The 18,829-nt window shown below is 50.1% G+C and overlaps 1 protein-coding gene and 1 long non-coding RNA gene across 20 annotated transcripts in view; one reads left to right on the top strand and one right to left on the bottom strand.

Moving 5' to 3' along the window:
• The window catches only part of JADE1 (jade family PHD finger 1), a 63,078-nt gene that overhangs the window by 38,391 nt on the left and 5,858 nt on the right, over positions 1-18,829 (top strand). For all 19 annotated transcript variants that reach the window (XM_038564644.1, XM_038564654.1, XM_038564646.1 and 16 more), the window contains 5 exons: positions 2,330-2,541; positions 5,815-5,982; positions 7,442-7,558; positions 11,395-11,916; positions 17,167-17,284. In XM_038564644.1, coding sequence (XP_038420572.1) covers positions 2,330-2,541; positions 5,815-5,982; positions 7,442-7,558; positions 11,395-11,916; positions 17,167-17,284 — 1,137 coding nt within the window. The remainder of the gene's footprint in view (positions 1-2,329; positions 2,542-5,814; positions 5,983-7,441; positions 7,559-11,394; positions 11,917-17,166; positions 17,285-18,829) is intronic.
• LOC111091108 lies at positions 2,966-4,193 on the bottom strand. The gene is made up of 2 exons (XR_005373922.1): positions 4,053-4,193; positions 2,966-3,258 (listed from the first exon to the last, which is right to left on the bottom strand). It is a non-coding gene; the product is annotated as an uncharacterized LOC111091108 (long non-coding RNA).

Below are 18,829 nucleotides of genomic sequence, written 5' to 3'. Positions count from 1 at the left end.
GCGGATTACTGAGAATTTGTGCTGTGGGTCCTGGGTGGAGAGAGGCAGCAGAGGTGTTTGTTAGCAGTTTGGCACATAGTAAATATTTAAAGGATGGTAGATTTTGGGGCCCTGAGGGACAAAGACTGCTTTGATTTTTGGATCAGTCCCTGAGCCTAGTTAGTGCAGGGCCCGCCTGCCATATACTGGATGCTTGTTGTGCTGTCCTGCTGCTCATTGGCCTGTTGGAAGGGAGCAGTAGTGCCCACTGAGCCAGGGGAGTTGTTTCTTTCTCCCTATTTGATCATTCAGCTTATTTGGACAAAGTACATTGCCTTCCTCCTGGTCCCTGCTTTTAGGTAGTAATGGCCAGGATATTAGCAAGCCAGGAAGTGGTTTTACACAATCTGCATAAGTTTTCAGAGCTCTCTTGGAACTGAACACCCGTTCAGTTCGAGCTTCAAAGATTAAAGTTCTGCTTTGTAGCAGCTCTGTAAAGGTCAGTATAAAATGCACTTGACTGGCGAGGTGTCCTGTCTGAAGGCATGGGGCGCAGCCACAGACACTGAGCGCCTGGTGGATGGTGTAAGTAATGAGTTCCGGGCTAGCTCACCAGATTGAAAGGTAGTGTGGGATACTTTGGCAAGATGACCATGCGGTTGTGTAACATAAATTGAACATATGCTTTTAGATGTTTGTTTTAGTTTTTTTTTTTTTTTTTAAGATTTTATTTATTTATTTATTTATGAGAGGCAGAGACACAGGCCGAAAGAGAAGCAGGCTTCGTGCGGGGAGCCCAATGTGGTATTCGATCCTGGGACTCCGGGATTACACTCTGGGCCAAAGGCAGATGCTCAGCTGCTGAGCCACCCAGGCGTCCCAGTTTTTACTGGTCTTTGTAATGGTAGAAGTTAATTATAGGGCGTAGGATTGTATTTTCATAGCAAGTGTTGGTTTCAAAACTGGTAGGAGGAATTGAGATATAAGTCCCTGCCTGGCCATGCAGCGGAGTATCTTATCAGTAAATAGCATGTGCCTCTAGGTAGGTGGCTTTTTTGAATATGTGCTTAGAGCTTATCACAGTCAGCTCTGATGTGTTCTCCAGATTTTTAGAAACATGAAGTGTTAATTTGATGGTTTTATATTTATCAGAGTACATAAAAGTTATTGGCTCTAATGACCTTTGTATTGTTCCTTGCCACTTACATGTTCTGTTAGAATATTTTTATAACCTGTTTTTTCTCTCTGCATGAGCATTTTCATTGTAGGAAGTTTGGAATATATCCCACAAATGGAAGAAAATAAAAGTCTTATCTCCCCATTACTGTAACCACGATAACCACTTGAAATTTATTTTTGATCATTCTTGCATAAGAGTGCATTTTATTTGATTCACAATGAGCTGTTTCCTTTGCTTTAGACATTCCTTGTGTTTCTGTCTTTCATGTGTCTGATTAACTATGCATCTCAACTTTGTAAATTCAGAGGGTGAGGAGGGATAAACCAGTTAAAAACATTTGTGTACTCACAGTGAAATCTGTTCTCAGAGCAACATTTTTAAGCAGCAAGAAAGGAATGTTTTTTAGAAGACACCCAAACCATAATATATGGTCATGGTGTTTTGTTTTGTTTTGTTTTTAAAGATTTTATTTATTTGAGAGAGGGAGAGGGAGAAGCAGACTCCCTGCTGAGCCGCGGGCCCCACTTGGGGCTTTATCCCAGGGTCCTGACGCTTAACCAGCTGAGCCGTCCGGGTGTCCTATATTGAAGTCACTTACATATTGTTGTGTATAATGTGATGAAATGACCATTTAACTAACAGTACATATATTTAATATCCTTAAACCCTTCTGGGATTTATCTTTTGCTTTTCGACTTCTGATACTCCCATCTAAAGTGCCTGATCATAAGAAACAAAAGTGTTGCATGGAAGACTTTTTCTGCCTTTTAATTTGAAGAGCCTTCCTTGGAACAGTCTGCAAGGCATTCAGTAGAAAATGTTTGGGACACACGGGATAGGTTTATGTATAAGATTATTTATAAATTGAAAATGCAGATAGACTAATACTGTCTTACTGTAATATTTACTTATTTTTTTAATAAGTAGTTGGTTCTTTTTTTTTTTTTTTTTTTTAAGGTTTTATTTATTCATGAGAGATCCACACAGAGAGAGAGAGGCAGAGAGAGAAGCAGGCTCCATGCAGGGAGCCCGACATGGGACTCGATCCTGGGTCTCCAGGATCGCTGGGCTGGGCTGTAGGCTGCGTTAAACTGCTGAGCCACCAGGGCTGCCCTGTAATATTTATTAATAGGGTCTTATTAAAATGTTCTTGTGGCACTTTTCCTTCAGGAATGCCTGAATTAGATGAGTACACCATGGAAAGGGTCCTGGAGGAATTTGAGCAGCGGTGCTATGACAATATGAATCATGCTATAGAGACTGAGGAAGGCCTGGGGATCGAATATGATGAAGATGTTGTCTGTGATGTGTGCCAGTCACCTGATGGTGAGGACGGCAATGAGATGGTGTTCTGTGACAAATGCAACATCTGTGTGCACCAGGTATGTGGGCTCCAGGATGAAGCCACTCGGGGTGTAAGTGCACCTGCTGCCAAGTAGGCCAGAGGTCTTCCTACAGATGGGGTCTGTTTTCCTGCTGTCCTAAGTGAGTTAAGGAAGTGGGTCCTATGAACGAAATCTTTTGTTCCTAATAGGTTCTTAGAGTATTTGAAGTATTTCCTACTACTTGTTACAACTGGAAGTATAGGCTGCTCTGTGGAAATCTTCCCTCACATAATGTTTTTAATTCTATCCATAGAAGTAAGGTTTACTTAAAAGGAATCTGTGAGCCGCCCTGCCCTGGCTTTCACACCTGAGTTTAGATGTTAACACTGTGGTGGGAGGGGTGAGGCGGGTGGAGGGCAGTTTCTACAAGGTGGTTAGTTTGCTGTATTAGTGTGTGCCATAACCCACAAACTGGGTGGACTAAAACAACAGGCGTTTATTATTTTGCAGTTCTGACCACTAGAAATCTGGAATCACGGGGTGTTGGCAGGGCCCGTCCCCTCAGAAACCTGTAGAGGAATCCTTCCTTGACTCTGGCTTCTGGTGATTTGTTCACAATTGTCGTGCTCTTTGGTTTGCAGCTGCACAATTCTAGTCTCTGCCTTTGTTGTCACGTGTGTCCTGCTGTGTCTGTGTCTTCAAGCATGGCCATCTTTCAAGGACACCCGACTCTAGTAGGACACCATCCTTAACTGATTCCATCTGTTTAGGACCCTGTTTCCAGATAAGGTCACATTCTGAGGGACTGTGGTTAGGGCTGCCTATCTCTAGGGAACATAGTTCAACCCAGAACATTTTTAATGTGTTCCTATATAAACCGTGATGTTAAAGAAGAGTGAGGAGGCTCCTTTTCTTAAATGTTATTTCATGTCCTGTCTGATGCCCACTGGCACTTGGTGGTTGCTTGCCAATCCACAGAAAGGTAAATCCTTCAGGTTCAGTAAGGATGGGCCCTGGGTGATCTTTAAAAGCTCGTGACAGTCTGTCTCTCTTCTCTATTTATTCCTTAATGCAGTAATGAAGTAATTTGGATTTCTGTGGGGACACGTGTTCCTATGTCCTTCTTAGGGTTTTATTTTTTATTTATTTATTATTTATTTTTTAAAAGACTTTATTTATTTATTCATGAGAGACACACACAAAGAGAGGCAGAGACACAGGCAGAGGGAGAAGCAGGCTCCATGCAGGGAGCCCGACATGGGACTCAATCCGGGGTCTCCAGGATCACACCCTGGGCCGAAGGCGGCGCCAAACCGCTGAGCCACTGGAGCTGCCCTATTTTTTATTTTTTTAAAAGATTTTATCTATGCATGAGAGAGGCAGAGATGTAGGCAGAGAGCGAAGCAGGCTCCACATAGGGAGCCTGATGTGGGAGTTGGTCCTGGGACCCCAGGATTACGCCTGAGCAGAAGGCAGGCGCCCAATGCTGAGCCACCTAGGCATCCTACTATTAGGGTTTTAAAAGGCTGTCATTCATCTGTTGATGTGGAGATTTAAAACAAACTTACAGACTTAATTTGTCTTCCTGCTGGGCTTCTCCTCTACCTGAGGACATCAGGAGGAGCTTACACAAGGCTGCAGTCTCTTGCTGTAGTCGTGTTGAAGGCTACCTATTGGCTCTAGATTTTCAGATTATCTGGGAAGTTTGCTGGATAATGGAATTTCTGAAGTGATTGTGTGTCAAGATCACCGTGACCACCAGTGTCACCCGGTTTGTTGCTAAAAATTCCCTTCCTAGATGAAGCTTCAAGTCTTTTTTGTGCTATTTTCCTTATTTATTTTTCTCTCCCTGAGAATTTTGTTTGAAAACACCGGTTCTACTTGAAAACCAGTTGAACACCTGTCTTATAAATGGGCTCCCTGATGCGAAGGTGGGCTGGCTGCTCAGCGTCCCAGTGCGGTTTGGTCACAATAGTTGGAGCAGGGACTTGGGACCCTGGGCACCCACCCCACACTGTGCCCAGTTTTCAGCAGTGCTGCGTTGTTCTCGTGCCTTCATGTTTATTACTTCATCTTCTTTTTGAGATGCTCTTGAGGCTTCCCTTGAATGCCTACTGTATTTAATCTTTTCATTTAACGTAGACTTGATTGTCCAGTTAAAAAAAAGGTTTTCTTCAAATGTGACTTTTTCTAGAATGCCTGCTACAGATGTTTTTAGAACTTGAAACCTTACTAGTGCTTCTTAGCTCTGTTAAAAGTTGTTTTTCCAGTAAGTCTGTGTTGAGAGTGGCTTCCTTGGGCCCCGACCCAGGGCTCCTCTGCTCCAGTCTTGGTGTTACTTGACTTCACCCCTCTCTCTCGCTGTGGTTTCCTTTCTGCGTCCTGGATATTCAGATTGCAGAGGGGCTGGGTTTTTCCTGTCTGGAGGATTGGAGCTATGTTACTGTGTCTCTAGACTTCCTGACTTCTGGGTCATTTAAGGATAAAGTTCTGAATGATTTGGTGGTGGTGGTGTTGTTTTTTTTAAGGCTTCTGAATGTGCTCCTGGAACCATCCTGGTTTTGTGTTCACTATTTAACATTTGCCTTCTCTATTTTTGAGCCATCATCTTAATGACTTTAGCGGTGAGATCCTTGATTCCAGCCATTGACGCTGTCTTGGGTAATTTTGCCATCTCCTGCAAAGCAGGCTTTGTTGTAAATATTGGCTGAAGAGCCCAGATTCTCTGTCCACAAGGTCTCCTCTTTCTGTGCCTGTTGCACTCACTTGGGAGAGTGATGGGGTCTAGTGAGGGGATTTCGCGTAGTTGGGGGGAACGTGGGTGCCCCTTCTTCCTTCTGAGCAAGGCCATCTCGTCAGAGACTCAGCTGCTTTGTGTGTTTTTCCCTCACATTGTATCCTACTCACATCGGTCAATCAGAGAAGGAATAGCTTCCCCCACTTAGCCTTCCTTGTGGAGTGTTTTGAGAATTTACTGCCCAATATTTAGGAACCTGGTGTAGATAGGTGTCTGTAGGAATACTGCACAGCAAATATTTTGTGAACCTATTTGTCCTCTAGGAGTGTTCAGGCCCACCCTCTGGTAAATGTGGTAAATAGATATGTGTTTATCCCCGAAGATGCCACATGCCTTCCTGGCTGCTACTGTGAGGCTGCCTGGCATTTTTCCTGAAGGGAGAGGGTCTCCAGCTAGGTGGACATGGGGGTACCTCTATTCTATATTGATAAAATCTTTCTAGGTATTTTTAAAGTTAGTAGATAATGTAGGGAAAGAAATGAATCTTTTCTTCTTTCTGTGTTTTCCTTGGGGGCTGTGCTGTGGCTTCACAGGCCTGTTACGGAATCCTCAAGGTCCCGGAGGGCAGTTGGCTGTGCAGGACATGTGCCCTGGGGGTTCAGCCAAAGTGTTTGCTGTGTCCCAAGAAAGGCGGAGCGATGAAGCCTACCCGCAGTGGCACCAAGTGGGTCCATGTCAGCTGTGCTCTGTGGATCCCTGAGGTAGGTGTGGTTTTTAATAGTAGCTTAGCTCAGGAGGTACTCCTGGCTTTGAGCTGGGGGTGAGGATGGGGAGCCGTTTGTAAATATGGGGTACTATAGCTGATGAATAAAAAGACACATTTTTTAAAAAAGATTTTATTTATTTATTCATGGAGAGACATAGAGAGGCAGAGACACAGAGGGAGAAGCAGGTTTCCTGCAGGTAGTCTGATGTGGGACTCAATCTCGATCCCAGGACCCCGGATCATGATCTGAGCCAAAGGCAGACGCTCAACCACTGAGCCACCCAGGTGCCCCAAAAGACACCTTTTAATGGCGGTCTTTTTCTTTCCTCTCCAACCCCCTAAATTGAATACTGAGTGAACTATCATCTTGTCATGGTATATATAGGTTTGTGGGAATGTTTCCTGGAAGCAGCGGTGAGCTGGACTCTCGGTTGTGTTCATTTGAGAAATGTATCCCCGCTCACCCTCGCACCGAGACACGCTCCCAGGAGTGGGGCTGGGTGCTACTCTGGCTTCCCCAGGGATTGCCGCTAAATCCCGGGGCCTGTGAGCTGTCCAGGTAGCACGAGGATGGTTAAAGAATCACTGCTTTAGGTCACATTTGTGTGTGTGTGTGTGTTTTTTTTTTTTTTTTTTTAAATTAAAATTCTTACTTAGCCTCAACCTTTTTAATTTCAGGTCTGGTCTAATTTATTTCAAGTCCCAGACCTTGACTAATTTAATTTGCATGGCTCAGTATGAGAATATCACTTGTGATTGAAATTTCAGCATTTTTTGGTGTGTGATTTTGGTGCATTTTTCCTCTTGAAGAAAATTATCTGGAACTGATTTGGATTGGAGTTTCATGACTTGGGTTTTGGTAGCACCGGATCTTCTGGTTCAGGGATCCAGGCTGACTGCAGACCGGCTACCTTATTTATCTTGGTAGTTTTCCACTTTGAATGTAGTAATCTTTTCTGACTGAAGAGAATGGTTTTCTTCACTGAGGGCGATACTAAAATTAGCATATATTACTCCATTGTTCACAAACTATTTTAAATATATTTAAGAAGGGTTTTCAGTCTTGATCACCTCCTTGTGGGCAGGGGTGTATTAGATTGCATTGTCCTCATGCAGACCCATCTTGCTGTCAGACACTCAGGTGAGAAGTGACTGTTACTGGTTATCTGCATGTTTACAAACAGGATGTGTATGTCAGATGACCACCCCGGCTTGGTGCGTGGAGGCCAGAGCCTAGGGACTGGGCTCTGGGTTCTCCGCGGTTGCTGGTCCAGAGCTGGCCCCTGCACTGTCTCCGTGCTTGGAAGTAGGGGTTTTGCTCTCCTAGGAGAGGCTACTGTCTGGTAGGAGGTCTGTAGGCGAATAGAAGATCTTTGGGTTTCTACTGCCCCTGCTCAGCTCTTGTTTGCTTGATGGCCTCTGCCACCCTGTCTTGCTATTCCTTGGGTCTCTAGGTGAGCATTGGCAGCCCTGAGAAGATGGAACCCATCACGAAGGTGTCTCACATCCCCAGCAGTCGGTGGGCGCTGGTGTGTAGCCTCTGCAACGAGAAGTTTGGGGCCTCCATACAGGTAATGCATTTAGTCATAATGGCATCATTTTCCTTCTTTGTGCTTGGGGGCTGGACGAAGGAGGGCTCTGGGAACCGTCCACGCATTTGGGGATGGGTCTAGAAGCCAGAGAGCAGAACAGGGTTCTCACCACTCTTGTGAGGCTGCCGAGGAACGGCTCCAGCCCAGTGCAGACACCTTTCCCTGGCGGGTCGTGTCCACTGTAACCAGAACCCCAGCTGTAACAATCACAGAGCAACTCAGAAGTGCACCTGAGCTGTAAGGCAGTTCCGCTTTGTCTCTGGTTTCTCCCCTAAGCCCAGCGTTGCAGTTCTTCACAGGCAGACGCCTTCAGGGAAGAACCAGTCTTGACCCTGGAGCGTTGGTCACCCTCCCACTGGTACTTGGAGGGCTGGTGGCGGGCCTCCTGACGCGCCTCCTGACGCTGGTTTAGGTGCGCTCACAGGGCGTGAGAGGCCTTCCCTGCTCTCTGTTCCAGATCGACTCGGTGTGCCTCTGTTTTTGTGGTTGGTAGAAGAGATTCCTTGGAGCCCCAGCTGGGTAAAGGGCCCCCCCGCAAGGTGCTGCAGCGAGTGCCGTTTGCAGAAGCGGTTATCCGAACCCAGGTTGGATATCTGATTCGTCCTGGCTTCCATCACGTGTGGGGACCGGAGTGGGGTGGGGGAAACGGTTTTGTTAAAACGGCCTGCGTTTTCCGTGTCCACACAACACACCGACAGGTGTCAAGAATCCTTAGGTAGACAGAATTATGGTGGGAATGTAAATGACCTGCTGGTTTTTCAGGTTTTATAAAAGGTTAATTTCCAGGCTTCCCGTTATCAGCATGTAGAGTCATGACTTAAGACACTGAGATGCTGTTTCCTTCACCAGGGATTTCAGATGCTGTTTGTGGCGGACACTGGCCCTAGAGATGGAGTCCAGCTCTTTGGGTGGGGGGCGGGGCGCTCCCAGCTCAGGGCCACAGGCTGGTCCTCCGTCTCCATAACACATCCTAAGAGCAGAGGCCCGGTTTGCCTCCGTCTCCTCTCTCGACACAGAAAACACAACGGATCAGCACAGATGCAAACTGCCAGGCTTAGGTTTTAAGGAAATGACCTCACTGGGCAAAGTCATTTTGGCTGATAAATTCTTCTTTCAGTAGAGTTAGCCCCTGGCTGGAGGTTTTAAAAAGTTTTCATTTTGTAAGCCTGGTATTTCTACTTTTCTTCATTATCACCTCCACTGGAGTTCTGGAATCCAAAATGTAACAGAGATGGAGAGGGTGAGGCATGAGATTGCTGGTGGGATTTGGCTGTAGACCTAAAAAACAGTGTGGGGTTTTTGCATGTGAATAGATTCGGTTTAAAACTAAAACGTGGCAAAACCCTCCGGTATTTATGGGAGAGAATGGAAGAGACATTGTTTAAAAACCTCAGAGTTAAAGCCCAAGCGTTAGGGCCCTGCAAGCGCGTCTGTGTGCCGACCTACCCGGTGAGCACTTGCAGGACTGCAGCCGAGGGAAGTGGAAGCTCCTGCCTTCCCTGGCACCGGCGTCCTCTGCGGATAGAGTTTCTGCCCTTCCTGAGTACACCCGTCCTGCCCCGGCACCGACAGCGAGACGTGGGCGCGTGAGATCTTGGTTTCTTCTTTGAAGAGAGGACGATAAAATGACTTTCTGGCTGCCGCTGAGCTCTTTTTTCCCAGAGCATTAATTTGAGGGAGAAAAGGCCAAGTTAGTGTGTGATGATTTTTCATATCTTCACAGAATAATAGAGTGATTTTTATTAAAGAATTCCTCTCTGAAATGTCTGCAGCTGTGAAGGCTCTGGTTTAGGTTTCCGTAACATCTGTTTGCTGAGTCAACCTGAAGAGGAAAACCCGGAGGAAGGCCGCTTGGCGCCTTTACACAGCCCGGTAGAAGTGGTAGAAGTACTCCGCCGCGGCGCGTCCCGTCCCCGTCCCCGTCCCCGTCCCGTCCCCGTCCCCGCCCCGGGTCGGGGCGCGCGGTCCCGCCCTCCGCTCCCCCCTCCGCTCGGCTCTGCGCCCCGGCCTTCAGGGGTCGCGGCCGGCGGGCGTGCGTGCTCTGTCCCCGGAGCCTGTTTGACGCATTGCTTGGGGTGCAGGTTATTTATGGGTGAAATTAGAGATTTATGTTCGTTCACGTACTTTACGTTTTGTCGTGGGGGAGTGGTGAGGGGGCTGGGGTTGCTGTACTTCTGGGCAAAGGAGACTGGAGAAGCGGAAGGCGTGCTGGCCGGCGGGAGTCCGTCCGAGGTGCGGTGACGGGGGCAGAAGCCCCGACTCCAGCCTCCGCCGTTTGTGGGCCCGGGGCCCCCTGAGGAAGGTTCGTTAGGCTTCTCGGCTGCGGTCCTGGCCGCCGGGGCTCGGCCTCCCGCGGGTCCACGGTTGCTTTCAGGGGACTGGCTGCAGTGGCCGCAGGGAGCCTCCTCCCGGAGCCCCCGCCAGGCGGAGGGGGCCGTTGTGAGCGGGAGGGCGCAGCCTCCGTGTGACCACAGGAAGCGGCCCTTCAGGGTCCTGCGCCCGGGCCGTGGGCAGCGCCCGGGTGGGCCAGGCCCCGAGGCCTTCCCTCGCGCCCCCGGCGGAGCTGCTTGGCCTTCTGCACCCCGAGGAGGCCTTTCCATCCCCCCTCCTGGGCTGGCTTCCCTCCTTCTCCCCTTCTTTCCTCCTCTTCCAGGGGTTTCGTATTCACTCTCCTCAGACTTGAGCAGCCCTCGGCTGCTTGGAGGAAACGTACCGTTTGTTTTCCCACTCGTGTTGGGCTCTTCCTGCCTGGAAGGAAGAGTGAAGACTCCTTGAAAAACTCTTGACTAGTGGTTCTTCCGGAAGAGATTCTTCTTCTTGTTCTTGTTCTTCTTTTTTTTTTTTTTTTTTTGGAAGATTTTATGTATTTATTCATGAGAGACCTAGAGAGGCAGAGACAGAGCAGACTCCCTGTCGGGGAGCCTGACCCGGGACTTGATCCCAGACCCTGGGATCATGACCTGAGCCAAAGGCAGATGCTCTTTGCCACTGAGCCACCCAGGTGCCCCTGAAGAGATTCTTTTTCCAGCTTTTTAATATAAGCACTTTTAAAAGAGTTCAACTCTAGGAAAAGCAGTTAATTCTCAAAGTGTACTCTGTGTCATGAGCACATGTTCTTTTTAGTATAATCTGCATGCTAGACCACCTTTGGCTGCACGTGCCATTTGTATAATTGCACTTGCTATATAAGAGGCGTTTTCTTTATTTTTTATTTTTTTAAGATTTTATTTATTTACTCATGAGAGACACAGAGAGAGAGAGGCAGAGGCACAGGCAGAGGGAGAAGCAGGCTCCATGCAGGGAGCCTGACGTGCCTGACGTGGGACTAGATCGGGGTCTCCAGGATCACGCCCTGGGCCCAAGGCAGACGCTAAACCGCTGAGCCACCCGGGCTGCCCGAGGCATTTTCTTTTAAAAAATTTGAGAGAGAGCATGCATACACCTGAGTGGGGGGAGGGGCAGGGGGGGAGGAAGCAGGCTCTCCGCTGAGCAGGGCTTCTGTGGAACCCCATCCCAGGACCCCATGATTGGGATCATGACCCTAGCTGAGGGCAGCCGCTTAACCCACTGAGCCACCCAGGCTGCCAGAAGAGTTACATGGTTTGGTTTATGAAACTTTTCATCTAAAGAATGACTTTAAGCCCATGCTTTACCTTATTTAACATATGACCAGAGGTGCCAGGGTTAACGTCTCCTGGCACATGCTGGAAGTTCCACTCACCTGTGCATGTGTGCGGAGGGTGCGTAGCTCCAATGGGCTTCAGCCACTGTGGCTCCGTGACCGTCTTTTCTCTTGTTCTCTGTGTTCTTTGCAGTGCTCTGTGAAGAACTGCCGCACCGCCTTCCACGTGACCTGTGCTTTTGACCGGGGCCTGGAGATGAAGACCATCTTGGCGGAGAATGACGAAGTCAAGTTCAAGTCCTACTGCCCGAAGCATAGCTCTCATAGAAAACCTGAGGAGAGCCTTGGGGAGGGGGCCGCTCAGGAGAACGGGGCTTCTGAGTGCTCCCCTCGGAATCCGCTGGAGCCTTTTGCAAGCCTGGAGCAGAATCAGGAGGAGGCCCACCGGGTTAGTGTCCGTAAGCAGAAGCTGCAACAGCTGGAAGATGAGTTCTACACCTTCGTCAACCTGCTGGATGTGGCCAGGGCCCTGCGGCTGCCCGAGGAAGTGGTGGATTTCCTGTACCAGTACTGGAAGTTGAAGAGGAAGGTCAACTTCAACAAGCCCTTGATCACTCCAAAGAAAGATGAAGAGGACAATCTAGCGAAGCGGGAGCAGGATGTCTTGTTTAGGAGGCTGCAGCTGTTCACTCATCTGCGGCAGGACCTGGAGAGGGTAATGATTGACACTGACACCTTGTAGTGACTTAGAAAAGAAGATTGCAAAGAGGCGGCTGCTTGCCCAGAGCAAGGAACGGTAGCCAGTTCATTTACTCTCAGACCCTGTACATACTGCAGCATGAGGTTGTGTTGGTTCAATATATTTATGGGCCGGTAAACTCCTGTACATACGTGTAAGACTGCCCCAGAGCGGGGGGCTCCTCTGTGATATACTAAGACACTTTCCCACTAATCCGCGCGGTTCTGTAAGATCAAATGGGGTGTGTCCCCTCCCCCCTTCATTCCAGTACTAGAGGGACCTGAGCCCCAGGAAGATGACCAGGGCGTTGGCTGAACCGTTTGTGCCACCTGAGTTAGAAAACCAGGTGGATCTGAACCCTGGTAGGGGCGGGTGAAGTAGGAAGAGCTCTTGTTCAGCCCGGGGAGACCTGGGTGCTGGTGCCGCTCTGGCCCGCCTTCGTTTCTTGGCGAATTCCCAAGTGGGCAGTGGGTGCTGGCGTGTGGGCATGAACTTCCGTACAGCTGCGTATCCGTTCCAGAAGGTACTGCAGGCAGTGAGGTGCTAAGTGCTACCTGAGGCAGGGTAGCTCTGCTGTGCGTGTGTGCTCGCGTGGCCCGGGGCGGGGCAGGGTCCCTGGTGCCCGGGGCTGCCTGTCCCACCAAGGAGCTTCTGGGAGCTCAGCCCACCACTAGGTCACGCTGCTGGATTGCTGAGTGTAGTGGCCCTGGGCTCCCAGAGCCGCGGCTGATGGCACTTCCTCAACCGCCGACTCCGGGTCTGGATCTCCCCTCCCTGCTGCGGGAATACTAGGAGCGGGCTGTCTTCCCTCCTCCGGGGCCTCCTGTCCCCGTAGTTTCTGGCAGAGGCTTGCTAACTGGGGAGGCGTCTCGGAGCAGCCCACGTTCAGTTCATTAGTGCTCGGCAGCGGGGACCCAGGCCCTCTGTCTGGCCTGACGCATCCTGCACCAAAAGGCACCCAAGTGGCCTCAAACAGTTAATGCATCTTCCCCAAGCACCTGACTTCCTAGCAGGGAGTGATTCACCTGCCTGGGAGAGGAGCTGACCCATGGATGACGTGAAGTGCGGGTGTGGGCAGAGCAGGGATGAAGCGGAGGAGTGTGTTAAGCCCAAAGTCCCAGATCTCCCAGAGACCCGCATGGCCCTGCTGAAGATGGCACGGGCGCGGAGGAGGACGTGTTCATGAGACTTCCTTTTAGTAGGAGACTGAGTGCCCGCGGGCCAGCTTGTTGTGACCCCCTGGAGCAGGTTAGGAGTCCGATTTAGGCGGAGGCCTCCGAGCAGGGAGGCAGGCAGGCGGGCAGGCAGGCGCGAGGGCGGGGAGGCTCTTCCGCTGCCGTGCCCCCCCTGGTGGTGAGTGTAAAGAAGACCTCGCCTCAACCACACGTATGTGGCATTTTTGTTAAGAGAGGAGAAAGGGATCAGGAGGATTAACTGAATCCTGGTGAGAAGCCATTATTCCCAGCCTGACGACCGCTGTACTTGGGGTGCATGAGCTATGGAGTCAGCTGGTCCTCGGGAGGGAGGACGAGAAGTCTACATGTTTGGACTGTGTCTGTCTCATGATCACCACAGAATAAAAGTGTAGAAAATGCTTGTGGTGTACTAACTCTTTTCTGTACTTCAGTTATGCAGATTAACACGCACTTATAATTAAATTCTAAACATTTTTTTTTTTTGGAGTCATCGCTGTTGGTTTTGAAGTAGAATGATACCAATGATGTATGAGAAACAGGGAATAAATCAGGATTTTTGTGTGTGTGTGTGTGTGGCATTACTTACATTTACTTTATTAAAAGCCTAAGAGATTTTAGGGAATTTAGTGTTAGTTTAAAATGGGCTCATTATAATGAAAGATAGGTTTTCCAGAATTTGCCATGAGGCCTGTGATGGTGGAGGCTTTAACAAAAAAACCTGGAAGTCTTTGCCCCCGAGCGCTGCACAGTGCTTTGTAATTATAGACAATAAGTATATCAGGCCAAAGGTTCATTAGGGCGGGGGTGACCAGAACAAATCCTAAATTACTTTTGTTTCTCAACGAAGTTAGGATTCTGCTGAGCCCCACAGTAGTGGTTCGTAGCCGGTACGCAGAGTCCGGGAATACACGGGGCTGGCGTAAAGGCTGCGGTCAGTCCTAAAGTGACCAACAGCTTTCATTAGGGAAGCAAACAACTGCACGGTGATGGGAATGGCTCGCTCTTGCAGATACACACCTGGGGGCATTCCACACCCGGGAACCTTCTGGATCGGAAGGGAAAGTGAGGTGGCAGGAGCGGGTTTTAGAGGAGGGCTGGGGAGCCACAGCCTTAAGAAGACACGGTTGCTGAGATGTGGTCTGTGGCTGTGTCCAGGTCCCGAGCTGGCCGCCTGGCTCTGGTGGGGTTCCTGTCCCCTGGACCCTGTCTTAAAGATGTAGCAAACCTCCGTAAAGCAAGGGCGTGCCTTCTCAGATAAAGCCGTGCCCTGCGCTTGAGGCTGGCCAGCTCCTGGGCAACTGCCCTACTTGACACTCCGTGGGATGGATGGTCACCACCGAGAATCAGGCCACAGTTGTCCCCCGACAAACGACGTATCACGCTTTAGTGTGCGAGCAGTGTTTGAGACCCTTCTTGGATTCCTGAGGGCGGTGGTGCTCAAGAGTGTGGGCCCCAAGCAGCCGCAACATTACCTGGAAACCTAGCGCGGCGCAAGGTCTTGGAACCCCCACTATTGACTCCAGAACCGTGGGCAGGGCTGGGGGTAGTGGTCAGCATTCTGTCTTGGGTCCCCACGTGTTTCTGTTGGGGAATCCCTCCCTTTGGGGAAAAGCTGTCTGTGCTTAGGGAGGTGTGCGTGCACCCACGGACTGGTCTTCCTGGGAACTCCTTGCTGGCAGCTGGGGGCAGATGAGGCCGGGGAGGGTTGAAGGTGAGGAAGGGCCGAGCAGGGGATGTCGCAGGGGATGTCGCAGGGGATGTCGCAGGGGATGTCGCAGGGGATGTCGCAGGGGATGTCGCAGGGGATGTCGCAGGGGATGTCGCAGGGGATGTCGCAGGGGATGTCCGGTCCCAGCAGGGGCGCTGATGGAACTGTGCCCAACGAGGGTTCTGTGCAGAAGGGAGGGAGGGCTTCGGGCGCTCCCTTCCTCCATGGGGTAAGCCAGGCCTGGTGGACTCGGGGCGCTTTGTCCCACTGAAAACCCACCGTGGCCTTGGCTTTTTGGTGTTCTGGGTAGAGGTTTCTCAGCAGAGACCAGGGGAATGGGGGGATTTGCCCGCTCAGCAGCTGGGGAGGCCTTTCCTGGAGCTGGTGCTTGAAGCTCCCGGAGCCCGGTACTAGGCCAAGTTCAGGGACTCGGCTTTCCCTTTACTCTCTGTTTTCGTGGGGAGTCTCCAGGGCCAGAGCTCTAAGTATCCTGGCTGTACATCGGACGTGAAGAGCGTGACTCCCGTCTCCTAGGATGTCAATTTGCCCCCTATTTCCACAAGTCCGATTCCTTGGTGTAAAAGCTGTTGTCCAAGAGTTTTTAATCTGTGATACGGGTCTAGGTCTTGCCTCTCTGAGCCTCCATGCCTAATACCCACCGCCCCCCACCCCCCGGTGGAACAATACTTCTCAAAGACAGTAGTAGCCTGGTAGCCACTTCCATTCCCACATTGGCCAGAATTTTTATAAAGGACCCCTACTTCCTGGCCTGGGCCCGGAGGCTGTCAGGAGGGGCCTTAGCCGGGGTGAATTCCACCAAGATAGTATTTATATTTACTCCGAGACCGGGAGGGGGATTTTCTGTTCAATTCTTTAATTCTACCTACGTGCACATGTGCACACGCACATATCTCTACAGCAAGAGGAGGTGTTAGGCACATCCTGAGTAGTCCCTGACTTGGTGCCTGTGTGTTAGGCCAGGAACCTCCACCACGATGCAAGTGTGAAAGCCGGTCAGCCTGTTGTCTCTGTGCCTCCTGTCCTTGCACACAGGACAGCCTTGAACACCGCTCCAGGAAGAACAGCTGGAACCACTAGGGTTCATGAAGGATTGGAAACCTCGGGAGGCGCCGGCTCAGAGCCAGAGCGCCAAGTTCCGTGCGTGCGGCTGTTGCCATCCCTCCTTACGGAGCACGTTGATGACCTTGGTTGAAGAAAGGTGGCAGGGGAAGGGGCCCCTCCCCAAGGACTGTAGTCCCCCCCCCCCCCCCCCCCCCCCCCAAATGGGACCTGAGAGGGCTCTAGGGCCCCTGCGCTCCCACCGCTGGTCTGGTGGTCTCTCCCTGAGGAGGTTCGAGTACAGCCCGTCGTGTTGCGTTTGATATTGGGGTTTTCAGGTGCATGCAACCTGGTCAGGTTTCCCAGTAGGTTCTAGGACTGAAGATGGCTTGGTTATTGACTGTTTTGTTCCTGTTTAGGGAACACCTCTAGGTGTCGAGTTAGTTTGGGTAGTGAGTGTATACGTGTGATCCCCATGTGATCCCTGGTGGCTGCCATCAGATACCAAGTGGAGCTCTCAGCACTTGCGTCTTTCTAGTTATTTACAAATGAATGTGGAAGAAGGTGGTGTCCTGCAGGGAGCTGGACTGGAGGTGCTGACAGCAGGGCAATGGTGGGCAATGGTTCCCTAGCTTTATGTTCTATAGGAACACGTTAGCTGCCTGTGAGCTTCAGATACTGTCTAGTTGACAGAGAAGTTTCCTTGGCTTCTTGATGACCATTTGATCTTCTACTAGTGAGCTCTGCGCAGGGATAATTTTTGGCGGGAGGTTGGGGGTGGGTGGGGTGCTCTTCAGATGGCCCTTTTGACCCTGTGTTTCCCCAATTCTATTTTCAGGAGATAGATGCTGGATAGAGTGGCTTCCGAGCTGCTCTAAAGCCTTAGATCATAGAATTCATAGGAAGAGGACATTGAGGGGGTGATAAGCGGAGTCCTTTGGCAAGAGGTGGCAAGCCTGGACCTGGACCCCAGCGGTCTTCTGCTGGGGTGGGCGCCAGGCTGGGTGCGGTGCAGGCCGCAGGGCTTGTTTGGAGCTCCTCCTACAATCTCTTCTGCGTTGCTCTGCCTACATGGAGGGGTGTGTGTGGAATCCTAGTTAGCAGCCCGAAAGTAGATTAGAGCTTGGATAAAATGTATAAGTACATCTTGATTTCAGATGCCCCTCATGGCCCTAGTAGGACAAATTTCTCAGGTAAAGGAAAAACACCAAAGTACCGTTATAATGTATTGCTTACTTAGAATCTTTATTCTCTACGTTCTAGGTTCGGAACCTCACTTACATGGTGACCCGCAGGGAAAAGATTAAGCGATCTGTGTGCAAAGTCCAGGAACAGATATTCAATCTTTACACTAAGCTCTTGGAGCAAGAAAGAGTTTCAGGTATGCATTAAGCTCTTGTAGGTCAAACAATAGTGCAGGGGTTTGTAAGCCTTAACGTTCTGTTAAGGAAAAAAAAAAAAAAGCTAATTTTCTTATATTTATGCTATACGAGAATCCGAGCAGCACAGACTTTCATATTCAAAGAAAATCTTTTGGCATTTGAAACATCACACCGTAGGGAAAAGGGCTATGAATCTGACCTCAAATAGGGGTCGAATCCCATATCCTCTACCTGCAGGCCAAACAAGCAAGCCTGTTTTCTGAGGCTCCCTGACTTCTTCCTGTGTAATGTGGGGTTGAGCTCCCAAGCTTCCTACTGGGAGCTCTTCTGAGACTCCAATGTAACGGCAACTTCTCTATTGTGTTGCAAAGCACTCGATAAACTTCAAGTTTCATGGGGACACTTGGGAAGATTTACAGATTCTCTAGCCTTTGGATCCACCTGTAACAGACGGTAAATAAGCAGTGTTAAGACTGTGTACTCCAGGCACACGTCCATGTTCGGAGCACATTCCCAGTGGATGTTTTGGAATAGGTGGAATTTTGAGTATTTTTGAGATTCAGCACCAAGTATTTATTCAGTGTCTTTTACATCGCTCTGAGCGAGGTAAAGTGGAAAAGGGAACTAAGATTCCTGCTTCGTGCGCTGCGGAGAGAGCACACCGTTCCTTGGAGGTGGAGCGCACCGCAGGGCAAGTCTCTGGGACTCTCCATCTGTAAGAGGCCAGGTTCAGGACCCCGACCTCTCGCGGGTCTCTGAGCACGGAGGTGCTGTGGGCATGAACCCTGCCGAGCGGGCATCTGGAAGGATTTCGGAGGAGGAGGGCCCCTGAGGGCTCGGCCAGACCTCGGGTTGGGTCCTCGGGGAGCTGGTCTCTGCGGCCCCGCCCTGCCCGAGGGCCGGAGCCGCGGCATTGGCCTCACTGCCCTGTGCGGCCACAGGAGGCTGACTGGCCTGCTTCTGTGGCTTCTTGTCTCTGTAGGTGACGGACGCAGAAACAACAAAGAAGTGGTTACCTCCTGTTACGTTGAAATCCAAATTCTGGTTTACCTGAAACTATCCGGATACACGGAGCTAGGTGTAAATTGGTCAGCTGAACAAAGAAAGCTTAGGGGGTCTTAATGCTAGTCTCGAGTCGTTACATAGTTAATACTAATGGCATTAATGCACTAATGTTATCCTAGATATTTTCTTCCGGAGAGTAAATATTTTCCAGATGCATCATTAGAGTTTATTAGTTGTAAAACTTTTAAAATAGGTTTTTATAAGTAGGGTTCATAAGCGAAAGCAGTTTGATCGGGATTGTTTCAGGGGGACTTGTTTCGCTCACTGTTCCTACTTGAATGCACAGGAGCGGGACCTAGTTTATCCCCTGCCTTCGTGGCCTACTGCAAACAGCCCGCGCGGAAGGCTGCGGGGTGCAGGTCACCGGCCTCCAGAGCTGCCGCCGTGCAGGCTGGGCCCGTGGAGGGGCGTTCCGTGGCTCTTGTTCAGTAGTTCTGTAATGAGTGATTACCTATAAAAATAAGCTGCAAGGAGCATTT

Source organism: Canis lupus, chromosome 19, assembly GCF_011100685.1.
Source record: "Canis lupus familiaris isolate Mischka breed German Shepherd chromosome 19, alternate assembly UU_Cfam_GSD_1.0, whole genome shotgun sequence".
NCBI lineage: Eukaryota > Metazoa > Chordata > Mammalia > Carnivora > Canidae > Canis > Canis lupus.
The sequence above is the reverse complement of the archived record's forward strand: the minus strand, read 5'-3'. Positions and strand labels throughout refer to the sequence as shown.